The sequence below is a fragment of the Onychomys torridus genome, chromosome 16 (genome assembly GCF_903995425.1).
Source record: "Onychomys torridus chromosome 16, mOncTor1.1, whole genome shotgun sequence".
NCBI classification, from domain to species: Eukaryota; Metazoa; Chordata; class Mammalia; order Rodentia; family Cricetidae; genus Onychomys; species Onychomys torridus.
Genome location: NC_050458.1, coordinates 67357003 through 67374630, shown reverse-complemented (window position 1 = coordinate 67374630; position 17628 = coordinate 67357003). Strand labels below are relative to the sequence as shown.

General features: G+C 41.5%; 1 protein-coding gene across 11 annotated transcripts in view; it reads left to right on the top strand.

The window, feature by feature from the left end:
* LOC118596894 (cyclic AMP-dependent transcription factor ATF-7) overlaps window positions 1-17628 on the top strand; it is a 100394-nt gene that overhangs the window by 69653 nt on the left and 13113 nt on the right. For 6 of the 11 annotated variants that reach the window (XM_036207913.1, XM_036207914.1, XM_036207912.1 and 3 more), the window contains 5 exons: window positions 1705-1801; window positions 7663-7781; window positions 12235-12372; window positions 16257-16414; window positions 17479-17578. In XM_036207913.1, the coding sequence (XP_036063806.1) occupies window positions 1705-1801; window positions 7663-7781; window positions 12235-12372; window positions 16257-16414; window positions 17479-17578 (612 nt within the window). Of the gene's footprint in view, window positions 1-1704; window positions 1802-7662; window positions 7821-12234; window positions 12373-16256; window positions 16415-17478; window positions 17579-17628 lie in introns of those variants that run through there. The other 5 variants (XM_036207920.1, XM_036207921.1, XM_036207918.1 and 2 more) reach the window with 2 other exon arrangements.

Below are 17628 nucleotides of genomic sequence, written 5' to 3'. Positions count from 1 at the left end.
CTCCTACCCTATCCCTTAGGGGCAAATCTATAATTGAAAAAGCTGGTGCACAGAGCTTCTTTAGGGACATTTCTATGTCCATTTTGTCCTAGATCCTCTTTTACTTGAACCATGCTCCTTAGGCTTATATGCTTTTCCTGGAAAAGGATCTTAACTGTTAATGCTGGATTTAGGTATTAATTGGGTAAAGGGGCAGGTTCAGAGGTTAAGAGCACTGGCTGTTTTTCCAGAAGACACCAATTCAATTCTCAGCACTCCCATGGCAGCTCACAACTGTTAACTCTGGTTCCAGAAGATCTGACACCCTCTTCACCCTCTTCTGACCTCTGTGGGCACCAGGCATATGCATGATATACAGACTTGTGTGCAAAAAAAATCATACACATAAAATAAATTTTTAAACAGCTTTAAAATTTGGGTAAAATGAGGAAGCCAAGACCAGTTTGATGTTGTTACCTGACCATATGGGAGCTAGGATGGGACCAACTCCTTTGCGTTTGTTTGTAAAGGGCCGTGGGAAAAGGGCTATAGGTGTGCTATTTAGTGGTAAGTTATATATCTAATGAAAAAGTAAAAACAAGAGACTAAGCAGTCACTATTTTTAGAAACAAGACAACTAGAACCATGTTTCAGAGCCTTTCTGCTAAGGGGCTGTGGAAACCTGCAGCGGCCAGGCGGTTTCTGTGGCACGGATGTTCTAATGAAAAAACAGAGCCAGTGGCCTCAAAGGGACTTTGAATTACTGCTGTTCATCTGTTCCTTTTACCTCCTCCTTTAAAAGAGTAGCAACATAAATTATTGTCCAGTAACCTTGCCTTAGTCATAAATGGGGGTAGACTTTGCCTTACCTCTTCATTGTTCTCACTGAAACCTCTGCACGAAAATCGGTGTAATGTCTCCTTTTCTTTCATTCTGCCTACAGGCTCCTCTCTACCCTTATTTTTTTCCTTTTTGCTTGCACTTTTATTTTGTCATTATACAGCCAGCAGCATTGTACTGGCCCCTTTATTGCTTCTGGAGCCCAGGCAGACTGCCTGATGAAGGAAGACAGCATTTGGCCAATGGGGCTGGTGTGTGCCATTATTGCTGGCCATTGGGCCTCTGTCATCTACAGTTCCATCCTGGCTCATTAAAACTGTGAGCCAAATAGCCGCAAAGGCGCCTGCTGCAGCATTGTGGGGGCCAGGAAGTTAAATGGTTCTCCTAATCCTGCATAATTTATCTCCCGGTTAGTCCCCACATAAAATACTCCAATTCAGCTCCACCACAGAGAGCTTCGTTCTGAAATTTCCTGTTTTTGTGATGACCACTGAGTTCCCAGTCTTTCTCTTCTTCCCTCTTTATTGTTATTATTAAATTTTTTTGCCCTTGTTCACAAGTTTACCTTAATGTTTTTTCATACTTAGACTGTACCTTGGCAACAATCTGCCCACTCTCCTTGTGAGAGAAAGCAGTTGGTGCTGGGAGCTCTCTCTTCTCTTCCCTGCCTTCAGTGCCATTGTTTTTCATCTCTTCTATCATTTCCATCAACTTTCCTCTTTCTATTCCTTTTCCATTCGCTCTTTCCGGGGACCAGTGTCGTTGTACCGTGTTTCTGTTTGGTAGGCCCTTTTGAAGGAGCACTGAATGGAGGAGGGTTGGTTGGTTTTGTCATTGTTGTTTTACCCCTTCCTTTTTCACATCTCCACTTCTGTTTCATTTCAGAGATTTACAAACGAGGACCACTTGGCAGTTCATAAACACAAGCATGAGATGACACTGAAATTTGGCCCAGCCCGAACTGACTCAGTCATTATTGCAGGTATTTGCTGCCCTCAAAAGTCACATGCTTTGCTATCACCAAACAGTTAAGATTAATTCCAGGGCCTAGATGTCCTGGGGGCTACACTCCCTTTCTCCCATCAAGACCCCTTTTGTGATCTGCATTTAATTGAGAATAGGTAACACTAACAGATCCCTGGTTCCTACTACACCTTCATTCTATTTTTAATAGTATGCTTGTGTTCTGTGGCTTTCGAGGATAAGTGTTTTGAGATTTTTGTCTTCACTTCTTTTCAGTCTATACTTCCCTTGCCTTCTATTTATGAAGTGTTTGGAAGAGCTACAGACAAAAGACACCATTGACATATCTTCTTACACACAGTGGAAGAGGTGATCAAAAGAAGGCAAAAAAGCTGCTTTAGCCTGGCTGCTTCTCTTCCACTGGATATCAGTTTTCCTCCAGCAGGCAGATTATCAGTTCAGAAATCAACTTCCCTTGTGAACTCAGACACCATTGAGGGCACATTTCCAAAACACAAATAAGACATTTAGTCACTGGACTTTCCTAAACCAATCTGGATGACCTGGACCCTCTTTCCAGTTGCAGATACTGTTTGCACAGTACTCAAGGGAGCATCCTGAGCACTTGTTTCTAAGCCCTGTAGTAGTTCTTTTTACAGTTTGCAGCTAGATATATGTGCAAAGTACAGTAGGCTTTTTCTTTTGATGCTATAAGAGCTTCTAATTTAACCTGTGCCAAACAGATTTAGCTTAATATTTAATCAGTAGTGTATTTAGTTGATGGTTATTACATCAATTAATAAACTAGTTAAATTATAATTTTAATTACTTACTACTCGCAAAAATGTTACCTTAGACATGGAAAAGAAGACAGAACCTCTTCTCCCTATTAATGCATATGATGAAAAAGACTTGCCCTTTTTACATCTCCAACTCCTTATTAATTCACCACATATCGAATAGCTACTCATCTGCTAGGTGGGCTAGTTATTTTTCCAGGAGTTTATAGATTTGTGATTTGTAATCCCTGGGAAAAGGATAGGAGCAGGAACAATATCAATGATTTTTTTTTTTTTTTTTTTTTTTTTTTTGGTTTTTCGAGACAGGGTTTCTCTGTGTAGCTTTGCGCCTTTCCTGGAACTCACTTGGTAGCCCAGGCTGGCCTTGAACTCACAGAGAACCACCTGCCTCTGCCTCCCGAGTGCTGGGATTAAAGGCGTACGCCACCACTGCTAGGTATAAATGATTTTTTTAAAGACAGAGTCTCACTATATAGTATGTAGCAGGAATCTTAACAGGTCTTATTAATAAAATCAAACCTGAGGCCAGTTATTGGGGTGAATGCTGGAAGATCAGAGACACAGAACAAACCATAGCTACCTCACCTTGCCAGTTCCTCAGCTGATCTGTTTCCTCAGACTGGAAGCTTCTGTGTCCTCATCCGGAATGGATCTCAGCTGAACTGCTGCTCCAAAGCCTAAAAGCTTAACCACCAAAAGCTTCTAGTTTCTGGTCTTCACGCCTTATATATCTTTCTACTTTCTGCCATCACTCCCTGGGATTAAAGGCTCGCTCTTTGGGATTAAAGGCATGTGTCTCCATGCTGGCTGTATCCTTGAATACACAGAGATCTGCCTAGCTCTGCCTCCCAAGTGCTGAGATTAAAGGCACCACCACCCAGCTTCTGCTATAGCTTGCTCTGACCCATTTTCTAGCCACCATTTTTGGCTCTGTATCTAATGGCTGTCTGTTCTCTGACCCCAGATAAATTTATTAGGGTACACAATATTTTGGGGAACACAATACACCACAATAGTATGTAGCCTGGAATTCAGTATGTAGATGAGGTTAGCCTGGAACTCATAGAGAGCCACCTGCCTCTGCCTCCTGAGTTTTGGAATTAAAGGCATGCACCATCACACCCTGCTGTATGTATTTTATATTATGAGGAAGGGGAGTGAATATGAATAGGTACTTATGGAAGCTAGAGAGGGAATCAGATCTCCTGGAGCTGGAGTTACAGTTGTTTGTGAGCTGCCTGCTATGGGTATAGGGAACCAAACTGGGGTCTTTTTGAAGAACAGTATGCACTCTTAACTACTGAGTCACCTAGCCATCCACCCCTTTTTGAAACTGGATCTCACTGTGTAGCCCAGGCTCAACTGGAATTTGAAATTTTCTTTCCTTTACTTCCTGGAAGCTAGGATTATAAGTGTGAGCCACTGTGTTTGACAGAGAAAATGTTTTCTACTCTTTGCGTTCAGTTCTGGAGTGCTCAACCCAATGCATGGGACTTTAACTTTCCTGTGTAGGCAGGTGATTCTATCTCCTGTTAAGACACAGTATAGGTATGCCAACCTATAAATGCCGTATATTCCAACCCCTTATTGGACACCTTGAGTGGGCGGTAACTCAGATCTTCATTGCAGTGATTGAACATGTCTTCTGAAGCAGCCCTTCTCTCTGTTACTCACTGGTACCGGTGTTCTCAGTCTTGAGTTGTTTGGTTTCCCTCAGTCTTCTCTGTTCCAGTCCTTCCATTTATCAGCTAGCATTCTATCGCTGAGCAAGACTTGAGAAAAATCAACTTGTAGGTAGAACGGGTTTGAGCAGGGCGTGGTGTGTGTGCCTGTAGTCTTAGCACTTGGAAAGTAGAAGCAAGGAAAGCTAAAGTTGAAGACCATACTCAGCTACGTAGCAAGTTAAAGGCTAGCCTGGGCTATATCAGACTGTCTCAAAAAAGAGAGAGAGAAAGAAAATGAGAGACAGAGAGATGGGAGATTACTTTGGCTCAGTTTTGGACATGGTCATTTGGCACATTACAGTGTTGAATGTGTGGAAGAAAAATCTGTTGTTTTGGCTAGGTCATCAAAGAGACAAACAAAAGAGAACAGAAGCCCACAGTTCCCTTCAAGGGAATGCTCCTAATGACCTAAAGTTTCCCATTGGGTTCTATCTCTTACGGGTCCCATACCACCAAGGACTTGAGACCCAGTAGTTTACGCATAGATATTTGGGCAGCATACACTCCACAGTAGTCCTCTTCCTGACACCAATCCCATTATGCTTGTATTCCTTTGATGTTGCCTCACTGGCCTTAATGGTCTCATTCTTCTCCATCTGGCAAGTTTTTAAAAAGCTAATCTTTACATTCTGTTCTTATGGTCACACTCTCTCATTATGCTTTCTCTTTAAGGTTAACTTATACCTGGCTTTTCAGTATTTCCATAATCTAGCCCCATGGTTCTTACCCTTTTTTTTTTTTTTTCCTTGAGACACGGTTTCTCTGTGTAGCTTTGTACCTTTCCTGGATCTCTCTCGGTAGACCAGGCTGTCCTCGAACTCACAAAAATCCGCCTGTCTCTACCTCCCGAGTGCTGGGATCATCAAAGGCATGCACCACCACCACCTGGTATACTTACCCAATTTTATATGCATAAAATGACGGTCTTGAGCCAGATGGTGATGGCACACAGCTTTAATCCCAGCACTCAGGAGGCAGGGGCAAGCAGATCTCTGTTAATTTGAGGTCAGCCTGGTCTACAGAGTGAGTTCTAGGACAGGCTCAGAGTTACATAGAGAAACCCTGTCTCGAAGAAAAAAAAAAAAAAAAAGACGATCTTTACACCTAAACATATTGTTTCCTCCTAATCATGTGTGATGACCACTTCTTGACTTTCCCTATGCCTTCACCAGCATTATTAGCTCTTAAAATTTCTCTTCCCTCTATAGTTCCAAAACCATTTTCCAAGGCTTATCTCAAGTCTTGCTTGAAATCTTTCCTAACAACCCTAGTACTTAATGTGTACTTGTTTTTATAATAATTTCATTCTGCATCTGAAATAGCACTTACTTTAGCAGTGTAGTGCTAGCTACATATATTAGTTTTGTTTCCTTAACTAAGAAGCATTCTTTTAATTCCCTATAGAAAGATCCATGTCTTATGTTTGGCCTATACCCTTATCTCCTCCAAATATGCATCCAAGTTTATGGGTGTAACACTAAAACATACAGAAGTGTTCAGTAAACACTTAGGAATCATCAGAACAGACTAGGTTTGTTTATATATTTTTAGATTGTTTAGGAACCAGAAGTAGTTGAAGGTTAGAAGCCACCTGGAAGATGAGGAATCAGATTTAGTGCACAGGAGATTTCTTTCTTTCTTTCTTTCTTTCTTTTTTTTTTTTTTTTTTTTTGTTGTTGTTGTTGTTTGTTTTTTTATTTTTCAAGACAGGGTTTCTCTATGTAGCTTTGGCTGTCCTGGAACGCGCTATGTAGACCAAACTCACAGAGATTCACCTGTCTCTGCCTCCCAAGTGCTGGAATTAAAGGTGTGCACCACCACCACCCAGCCAGGAGAGATTTTAAAATTAAGCCAAGAAATGAGCCTGGGCAGCAGGATATAAGTGACATTTGTGTGACTCAACCAGACGTGTCAGAGCTCTTCTTCTGTCAGCACTCTGCCTCGGGTTGCCCCTTGTGTTCCCATGAGCTGTGCTATATGTGTGTGCCCTTACTGAGGATGATGCCACCTCTCCTCACTCAAATGTGGAAAGTGGCCAAAGAACCTTTTAAAACTATTTTTAGGTGGTAGTGGTAATTTTTCTAGACACTCTGATTCAGAAGAGATTTTATTTATTTATTTAAGTTTTTTTTTTTTTTTTGAGCTGAGGATCGAACTCCGGGCCTTGCTCTACCACTGAGCTAAATCCGCAACCCCTTATTTAAGTTTTTAAAAAGAAAAAAGTTTCCGTGGAAAATCACACTGGACTATTTCCAATTAATCGTGCTAAAAGGAACAATTTTAACCCCTAGGTCTTTCCTTAAAATATAACTGAAACATTATTTCATCAGTCAGTCTAGTTGTTTGGAATAGATGAATCCTTGAGGTGATGAGCACATCAAAGAAAATCATCGTAATCGAATTAGGAGCCCAGGAAACAAGGCTCAACTTTATCATAGCAGAGGAGAGAGGGACAAGCTAAGATCTGAAGTTTTAAGTTACTAGAAAAGTTCCTGTAGTTTATGAAGAAGTTTTACCTCCTTAAGAGCAGTGAAGCCAGTCTTTGTGGCAAGAAGACTGTAAATTCCAGGATAACCTGGGCTTTTCTCCAAAAAAAGAAAAGAAAAAGCAGAGGCAGTGTGTTGAGAAAAAGTTTTGCACAGCCCCTGTGGGGATATTTTGACCAGCAAATCTAAACCAAATAGCCTGGTTTCCGGAATTTGCTCTGGGCCTGTGTCTCTATGAAATAAGCTGTATTGTTTGTAATTTCCTTTTGTAACTCATGATATTACTGTCTTGCTCCCTAGTCCCTAGATTTGCTTAGAATGGCTTCAAAAAGGAACAGACCTCAGTGAAAGGCAGACACCATTCCTTATTAGGTAGCTTTAGTGAGCAAACTCAGCAGTCTGATCCTCACTTTGTTCTCTCTGTCAGATTTTAACACCCATCTGATTCTATATACTCACTGCAGACCTGGCAGGGTGTGTGTTTAGAAGAGAAACCGTGCTTAACTTTAATTTTCAAATCTAGAGGTTTCGTGAGTCTTTACTTTCATGAGTGGTTTGTTTTACTGGGGTTGTGTTTTCATGGGGGTAAAAGATGAAAATCCAGCGTTAAGAGAAGGTGGGCATGTTGCTAATCACACAGAACATCGTCCTGTCTTTCCCCAGCCGGCCCTGAGACAACACAACACAGACACCCTCTGGTAGCTTAGCACTACCATCCATCCACTAAAACTCCAAAAAAAGCCCATTTACCCCAACATAGACTCTTCACCTCCAAACAGAAGAACAAAAATACAATCCCTGTGCACTCTCGTTTGTTTTAATCCTAGATTAAAACTAAAACACATTTTCCTTTTCTTTTTATGTCTACAGATCAAACGCCTACTCCGACTAGATTCCTGAAGAACTGTGAGGAGGTGGGGCTCTTCAATGAACTAGCTAGTTCCTTTGAACATGAATTTAAGAAAGCTGCAGATGAAGATGAAAAAAAGGTAAGTGTGACTAAAAAAAAAAATACTGGTAGTGGTTAGACTTAGGCTATTTTTGTTGTGCCTTGAGATAATTTGCTTGACTGGTTAAAAATCCCAAATCATGGAATTAATTCTATAAAATTAGACAGTACTTGGTAAGCCTAGCCACTTATCCAGGTCTTTTAGGGGCAAAGGTAAGACATGTCTCACCATGTAATTGGGGATAGCCTCTAAGTCTCTTTGTAACCCTCAAGCTCATGGTGACCCCCTTGCTTCATTTTATCGAGACCTAGCATCAGGGAGATGCTAACATCTACCATCAGTTATGGGTGCTGGGGTGTTAACTCAGATCATAATTACTTTCCTGACAGTCCCCTTGGTAATCTGTTGTTTCCCTTATAAATATGTGGAAGATGTTAAAAGAATATGACAGGGCTAGAGAGATGGCTCAGTGGTTAAAAGTGCTTGTTGCTCTTACAGAGGACCCAAATTCAGTTCCCAACACCCATGCTGGCAGCTCACAACCACTCCAGATCTGGCACACACTTCTGGCCTCCTGTAGAATGAATATATACATATTGTACACATAAATAATAACAAAAGTTTTGAAGAATATGAATTGGGAGGTTGAGGCAGAGGATTACAAAAGATTCAGTCAGACCATGCTATATAGTAAGTTACAGGTCAGCTTAAACTACAGAGACACTGACTCAAACAACCAAACAAAAGTATGAGTTACTCAGATTTTATTAGGTAATTTTTTTTTTTTTTTTGCCAATTATCTTTGGGGGTGGCTAGAGATATAGCTCAGTGGTATAGTGCTAACACATGCAAGAGCACCCCCACCCCAGTATAAGAAAACAAGTTTTTTATTCATTCATTCATTCACCTTTTTTGAGACAGGGGTCTCATTGCTGTGTAGCCCTGGCTGGCCTCAAATTCATAGACATCTACCTGCCTCTGCCTCCTGAGTGCTGGGATTAAAGACTCACTTGTGTTATTTTTATTCAGTTTTTCAGCCAACTAATGTGTTGAATTTCCTCTCTTTTTTGTTTCCCTATGTGTGGTTTTGCATTCAAGTAGCTTCCTAGTGATACTTGATAATACCTAGGGCAGTGGTTCTCAACCTTCCTAATGCTGTGTCCCTTTAGTACAGTTCCTTGTGTTGTGGTGACCCCCAACCATAAAATTATTTCCATTGCTACTTCGTAACTATAATTTTGCTACTCTTATGAAATGTAATGTAAATATCTGGTATGCAGGATATCTGATATGCAACTCCTGTGAAAGGGTTGGTCAATCCCCAGACGATCCACAGGTTGAGAACCATTGATCTAGTGCATTAAAGAAAAATGTTTTTAGCTGAATGTGATGGCACACATCTATATTTGCCACACGTAAGAGGCTGAGGCAGGAGGATCACCACAAAGTTTGAGACTGTCTCAAAATAAGGTTGTTCTTATTACCTTGCAAAGAAGATCAGTCAGGATGATGAAAGAAGTTAGGTCACTTTGGTAACATTTCAAGAAATTGAGAAAGTTTTGCTCAGAATAGAGATTTAATATGAACAAAAGTACAGTCTTAAAAGACTTCAGAGTTGTTGTTGTTTTTTTATAAAGGAGGGATTACATGCCAGGAATGGTTTTATACAGTTGTAACCCAGCACTTAGCAAGCTGAGGCAGGAATATCTTAAATTTGGCTGCATAAGGAGTTCTAGGCTACATAGTATAACTCTGTTTCAAGCTGAGCAGTGGTGGCCCTGGCTTTTAATTCCAGCACTCAAGAGGCAGAGGCAGGCGGATCTCTGTGATTTTTGAGGACAGCCTGGTCTACAGAGCAAGTTCCAGGACAGCCAAGGCTACACAGAGAAAAACCCTGTCTCAACTCCTGGTCTTTGTATGTCAGCCTTCCAAGTGCTGGGATTACATTTATACACCATACCTGGCATATCGAACTCAATAGGCATATTCAGGAAAAATAACTTCCCTGGGTTGGCAAGATGTAGATAAAGCAGTCAGCACTGTAGCAGGAATATTAAAGAGTCTTATTAATAAAATCAAACCTGAGGCCAGTTATTGGGGTGAATTCTGGAAGATCAGAGAGACAGAACAGGCCACAGCTACCTCACCTCGCCAATTCCTCAGCTGATCCTGTTTCCTCAGACTGGAAGCCTCTCAGTCCTCATCCCGAATGAATCTCAGCTGAACTGCTGCTCCAAAGCCTAAAAGCTTAACCAGCCAAATGCTTCTAGTTTCTGGTCTTCACGCCTTATATATCTTAATGTTTTTGCCATCACTTCCTGAGATTAAAGGCTCACTTCTTGGGATTAAAGGCATGTGTCACCATGCCTGGCTGTTTCCAGTGTGGCTTTGAACTCACAGAGATCCAGAGGGATTTCTGTCTCTAGAATGCTAGGATTAAAGGTGTGAATGCTACCATTTTCTGGCCTCTATGTCTGTCTAGTGGCTGTTCCGTTCTCTGACCCCAGATAAATTTATTAGGGTGCACAATATATTGGGGAACACAATACCACCACACACCACCAAACCAATTATCTGAGTTTGGTCTTAGGACCCACACAGTGAAAGGGGGTAACTGGAACTAGAGAGATGGCTTAGCAGGTAAAAGCACTTGCTGCTGGATTTGATTCCCAGCACCCACCTGGTGGCTTAAAACCATCTGTAACTCCAGTTCCAGGGGATCCAACACCCTCTTCTGGCCTCCTTGGGCACCAGGCACACAAGTGGTGCACAAACATGCATGCAAGCAAAACATACATATACAGAAAATAAGAAAGGAAGGAGGGAACTGGCTCTCAAAAGTGTCCTACAACTTTCACAGGCACACCGTAGCACACACTTGATCACAGACATGTTCACACAGTAAGTAAATAAGATGAAGAAAGAAATAGAATTTAAAATTTTTAAAGTTTTCTTACTTCATTGCCTTATCTTTCCTGCTGACATTTTCAGCTCACTTGACACTTTCTTTAGTGTCCTTTGGTGTTTATCTCTGTCTGTCCAGGGGTGGTCTTTACCTCCCCTTGATGAGAAGCACAGATGTAGTGGAGTATTATCTCCAGGGGTATTTAATGATCCTGAAACTTGCCCAAACCACAATTTTTATAGGAGATGCCTCTTGGGAATTCTAAAGGAAAGGTTTTTTTTTTTTTCTTAGCAGCTTCCCTTCCCATCATTGTGTCTCAGAATGAGCTAAATTGGCTCTGACATTTAGCAATGTAGAAAAAGTGCAGCAGAAATAAAATCCTTTGATGTTTCTCACTCTTATGATGTGGAGCAGAACCATTGCTACCTCTTTATTACAATACACTGAGGGGGCTGGAGAGATGACTCAGAGGTTAAGAGCACTGGCTGCTCTTCCAGAGGTCCTGAGTTCAATTCCCAGCAACCACATGGTGGCTCACAACCATCTGTAATGAGATCTGGTGCCCTTTTCTGATGTGCAGACATACATACAAACAGAATACTGTATACAATACACTGAATTAGTTTGCTCCTGAGGCTTCCAGAGGTTAAGGTAGTGATGGTGCACACCTGTCATTCTAGCACTTGGGAGATGGAGGTGGAAAGATCATAAGTTCAAGGCTAGCCTAAGCTACATAGTTGAGACCATGTCTGGGGCTGGGAAAGGAAGGGGTAGGAACAAACTCCCCTTTCACCAAGAAGCCTAGGATACAGGAAGAAGAGAACAAAGACTCTGCTTTGACATGAAACTGAACTGCAAGGCTAACTTTTCTGTCATGGTACAATGTCAGGGTTGTTATCGAAGATGGTACACATTCCCTGCAAAGCCGTTTATAGCTCCAGTTAAGTCAGGTAGTTGTACCTCTGCCAAGAAAGTTCTTTACTTTCTGGTTTCTCTAGTACTACCTCTAAGACCAAGTTCAAATTTTTTTCTTTGATGAGATGACCAGCCTTTCCTTCTTGGTTATCCCCAAACCCTGTATGCCTGAAGTTTCTAGCCTCCGGCCCTAAACAGATTGTGATCACCGGCTAGCATGGCAGGTTCCCCCAGAAAAGATCTTTTCTATCTGGTTTGCAGTAGTTTAATAGCTAGTTTGTCTTCTGTTGCTTTTGGTAACTGGTTAACCAAGGCATTCTGATTGGCAGAGATACTGTTCACAGCTTTCTAATGACCAGCAAAGCTGGTTGGGAATTGATAGGTAATTGATTCAGGAGTCTTTATACTTTGCTGGAGAAAAATATTATAAATGTAATATTTGCATGGATTTAAGTGGCACTTATTTTACATGTTTTTAGGCATTATAAGTACTTGCTTGCGTCTGATCTCTTCACTTTGTGACTTGGCTAGAGTCTACATACAGCCTGAGTCCATATTTCTTTGGCATTTTCAGTTCAGTGCTTTGACCAAGAGCTGAACTCGGTGAGGCAAATGCCCGTACCTCCTCACAAGCATCATGAAACTGAATTCCATTTACTGTTTTCCCAACAGGGTGCTGCTGGGCCTCTTGACATGTCTCTGCCTTCTACACCAGACATCAAAATCAAGGAAGAGGAGCCAGTGGAGGTAGACTCATCGCCCCCTGACAGTCCTGCCTCTAGCCCCTGTTCCCCACCACTGAAGGAGAAGGTAAAATTATCTCCCAGAAGTCATCCCAAATGTTAGTTTTGATCCATAAATGGTATGAGAAGGATTGATTGGATTCAGAAGAATGAACATTCTTTTCTTCTCCTCCTTTCACTTCTTCTCTCCCCCTCACATTTTTTTAACAGCATCTCATTGACGTAGCCCAGGCTGGACTTGAACTTAGCCCTCCTGCCCTAGTCTCCAAAGTGCTGGAATGATGGATGTGTATTTCTATACATAGTTTGAAAAGAATCTTAAATATTTAAGCAATGTAAATAAATTACACCTATTCAGTCATCCATCAATCGTACTTCCAACTCTAAATTGAAGAGAGTTTAGTTTTATTCATTTTTTTTAAAGAAGTGTCTGGGAGCTGGAGAGATAGCTTAGTAGGTAAAAGTGCTTGTTATACAAGCATGTGAACTCAAGTTCGAATCCAGAAAATGCAGGTAAACATACTACCCAGGTACAGTAGTATGTGCCTATAATTCCAGTGCTCCTGCTATGAGATGGCAGGTACAGACAGATAGAAAAAGACCCTGGGAAGCTACCTAGCCTGGTGTTTACAGTGGCAAAAGAAGAGCCTCTGTCTCAAAATAAGAATGAAGGAGAGGACCAAACCCAGTAGTTGTCCCCTGACCTCCACATGCCCACATTCACCCGCAAACATACATAGACCACATACATACTTGTAGGTAGAAGTTTCTGCCCTACTGCTTCCCAAATAACCAACACGGAGACTTAATTACAAATGTTCAGACAATAGCTCAAGCTTGTTACTAGCTAGCTCTTACATTTATGTTAACCGATATTTCTTATCTATGCTTTGCCACATGCTTGGTGCCTTTTTTCAGTGTGGCATGCCCATCTTGTTTCTCTCTCTGCATCTCTGGCGACTCCCCTGACTCCACCCTTCTTCATCCCAGAATTCTTCTAGTCTGGCTCTCCTGCCTAAACTTATCCTGTCCAGCTATTGGCCAGTCAGCTTAAACCAATTAAACCAATCACAGTGACACATATTTACACAGTGTAAAGGAATATTCCACAGTACATACTAAGATTAGAAGGGAGATGAAAACATTCCAAGTATCATTCCAAGTATGTGAGAGGCTGATGGTGTAGCTCAGGGATGGCACTTGCTTAGTGTTCATAATGGCCTGGGTTCTATCCCAGTAACAAACAAATAGTGATATATTTCTAAAGTGGAATATGATATATGTGGCATTGGATGAACTAGGCTGAGGATGAAATTTAGTGGTAGAGCATCTGCCTATCTTGTGTAAGGCTGTGGGCTCAATCCTGAGTACCACAAAAAGAAAGAGGAGCCAGGCAGTGGTGGTGCATGCCTTTAGTCCCAGGACTCAGGAGGCAGAGGCAGGTGGATTTCTATGAGTTTGAGGCCAGCCTGGTCTACAGAGTGAGTTCCAGGACAGGCTCCAAAGCTTCACAGAGAAACCCTGTCTCGAAAAACAATAAAAAAAAAAAAAAAAAAAAAGAGGAGAGAGGGGTGGAGTGGAGAGGAATGAAGGAAAGGTGGGTAGATAGATGGTTGGAAGGAATACATAGCAATATGCATAAATTTCACAAACATCGAATAACAAAAAAGACACAAAAGTACATAGTGCATGGTTCCATTTACAGGAGGTCCAAGAAGATGTAAAATTATTTGATGGAAGATCTCAGAATAGTGTGGTGGTGTATACCTACAGTGCCAATTGCTAACAAGGGTGAGATGGGAGGATTACTTGAGCCTCAGGAATTTGAGACCAGCCTGGGGAACACAACAAGATGCTATCACAAAGCAGATCCCACAAAGGAGACAAAAAGAGCAAGAGGATAAATAGAATAGTGAGCACCTCTCATAATGGAAGAGTGTGAATTAGGAAAAGACACAGGGACATCTTCTTGGGGGCTGGAAATGGTCTCCATCCTCATTTTGCTTGTGCAAAAGTAATTTCATTGTAATTACTTTAGAGTAGTTGTACTTCAGTAAGTAAAAAAGGAGTCAGGTATGGTGGCACATGCTTTTTATTACAGCACTTGGGGGTCAAAGGTAGGTGGATCTCTGTGACTTTAAGGCCAGCCTGTTTTGTATAGTGAATTCTGAGTCAGGACTACATAGTAAGACCCTGCATTTTTGATTTTTAAAAAGAAAGAAAGAAAATTAAAAAAGAGACACTAGGCATGGTGGTACACACCTAACATCCCAACACTTGGGAGGTGGAGACAGAAAGATCAGGAGTTCTGGGTTATTCTTGGTTATTTGGTGAGTTCAAAGCCAGCCTGAACTGGGCTGCATAAGAGCTTGTCTCAAAGAAAAAAATAAAAAGGCCAGCAAGATGGCTCAGCAGGTAAAGGTATCTTCTAACAGCCTGAGTTTGAGCCCCAGGACCTGCATGATGGAAGGAAAGAACTGACTTCTGTAAGTTGTCCTCTGGTTTCCACAGGCCTCCAATCACAAATAAATTTAAAAATGTATTTTTTAGTAGAAAAAGATAAAATCATGTAATTCATTAATTACACATGTCTTTTAGTTAGGGTCACTAATGCTGTGAGGAAGCACCATAACCAAAGCAACTTAGGGAGGAAAGGGTTTGTTTGGCTTGTACTCTGTATCACAGTTCATCATCAAAGGAAGTCAAGACAGGAACTCACTCAGGGCAGGAACCTGGAGGCAGGAGCTGATGCAGAGGCCATGGAGGGTGCAGCTTACTTGCTTGCTCCTCATGACTTACTCAGCCTGCTTTCTTGTAGAACCCAGGACCACCAGCCTAGGGATGGCCCCACCCACAATGGGATGGACCCTCCCCCATCAATCACTAATTTTAAAAAATGCTGTACAGGCTTGCCTATAGCCAGATCTTAGGGAGGCATTCCCTCTTTTCAAATAACTATAGCTTGTGTCAAGTTGACATAAAAGTATCCAGCACAAGACATTAAACTATTAGGGAAAAAATCCTCCCAGAGGGAAATAACTTAAGGGGATTATTTGTTAGAGTATTTACTTTTGGTTGTTGTTTTAAACTTTTTTTTTTTAGATAGTCTCATAATGTAGCCTAGGCTGCACTTCAACTCACAATAATACTCCTGCCTCAGCTTTCCAAGTGCTGCAATACAGGCGTCCTCCACTACACCGACTCATTTTGTTTTGGTTTGGTTTAGTTTCTCTGTAACCCTGGCTGTCCTGGAACTCACTCTGTAGACCAGGCTGGCCTCAAACTCAGAGATCTGCCTGTCTCTGCCTCTACTGTGATTACAGGTGTGCTCCACCATACAGAATATCTATACATTGTGTTGCTTGTCTTCAAGTTTGACTTAAGTCTCAAAGCTACCTTCTCCATAAACATTAGCCATCTCCCTCCCTCCCCTTTCTATAGGCAGCTAATTTCTGGAGACTATCTAGAGATGCTTTCAAGACCAGTATGGCCACTGACAGTCTAAGATCCTAACTGGTTAACAGTGAGAAGCATTGCGTTTTATTTCGGTCTGATAGCTGTATAAGCTTCTCAAAACCTTGTTTAATGAAGTCTATTGGAAACACTGGATTGTCCCACCACCGGTATACCTTCCTTTTCTCATTGGAGGTCATAGGACACTTCAGTACTATTTAAAATGAGAGTATTTATCGTGTAGAAAATCCCTAGGATTTACATGATTATATGTATTATGTGTTATATGGTATAGCATTTCTCCAAAGATTTCAAATGATTGTCCAAATGATCTTAAATCATCATTGCTGCTGAGTGGGTGAGGTATGGGTACATGACTGTGATGGAATTGGGTCATGATTATTTATAACTAATGCCCTTTCAATGAAAGTACCAACTGTGTATTTCCCTATACACAGTTCTTAAAGCATTTTGAAATTTGTTTTCTCCTCTCCCTAGGAAGTTGCCACAAAACCTGTTGTGATTTCTACCCCTACACCCACCATTGTACGTCCTGGCTCCCTGCCTCTCCACTTAGGTTATGATCCTCTCCATCCAACTCTTCCTTCCCCAACCTCTGTCATCACACAGGCTCCGCCATCTAACAGGCAGATGGGGTAAGTAGGGGAGTAAGAGAACTGTGGAGCCTGGGTTTCCTTAGGTGTTGGAAACAGTGTCTCTGTGTAGCCCGGCTGTCCTGAAACTGGCTCCGTAGACTGACCTGGCTCTGGACTCAGATCCACCGCCTCAGCCTCCCGGTGCTGAGATTAAAGTGTGTGTACCACCACTTGGCTTTTTTTTTTAAAGATTTATTTTTAATTATCTTTTAAAATTATATGTAGATGTGTATGACTTCCTCTGGGTATGTTCACATAAGTACAGGTGCCCCTCAGAGACCAGAGGTGTTGTCAGATCCCTAGGAGCTGGAGTTGTGAACTCCTGATGTAGATGCTGTAAACTGAACTTATCTCTTTTGTAATACATGAAGAACCATCTCCAGCCCTTCTGAATCTCTTTCTATGTTTTGAAATATTTTGATAAAAATAGAAACTGTTCTATTGTTATTCTCAGATTTGTTGTTATTTTGAGACACAGTCTTTCTAAGTAGCCAATCATCCTGCTTCTGCCTTGATTACTAGGATTATAGGTATATGCTACTGAAGCTGGCTCCAGGAATTTACTTTTACATGTCCAAGAAAATTAGTTATTAAGATTGTTTCCAAAAATAAAACATTTTCAAAAAACTTATTTTCTGGAGCAGATGTTTATTTAATCTTCCCAAATTCTGAATCGAGTTTCCTCCCAGGCATTAAACGCGATTAATTTGAAATAAGGTTTTCGCCAGACTGTGTGACTGGAAATGTGGCTCAGTAGTAGAGCACTTCCTCAACATGTCCAAGGCCCTATTAATCCCAGCACCAAAAAAACACCAAATCTTTGCAGGCTAAAGCAAGTAGACCAGGACTTCTCTGACATGTTCTAAGGTACTTTTGTTAAAACCCTAGGAAGGAAAAAAAAAACAACACTGCCATTTTTCTCATGTTCAATAGGATGTCAAGATTTTATAGTGTTGCTCTATACCTTCCCTAATGAGGGACTATTAAAACATCTTCTAATTATAGGAGGAAGACCGATAGGCAAAAGGTCAAGATTGTGACGTTTCCCTTCATGTCTCCTGCAGATCTCCTACTGGCTCCCTCCCTCTCGTCATGCATCTTGCTAATGGACAGACCATGCCTGTGCTGCCAGGGCCTCCAGTACAGATGCCTTCTGTTATTTCGGTAAGCTTGTAGTTGGGGTAGCCAAACCTGCCAGCACACTGATCCCTCCC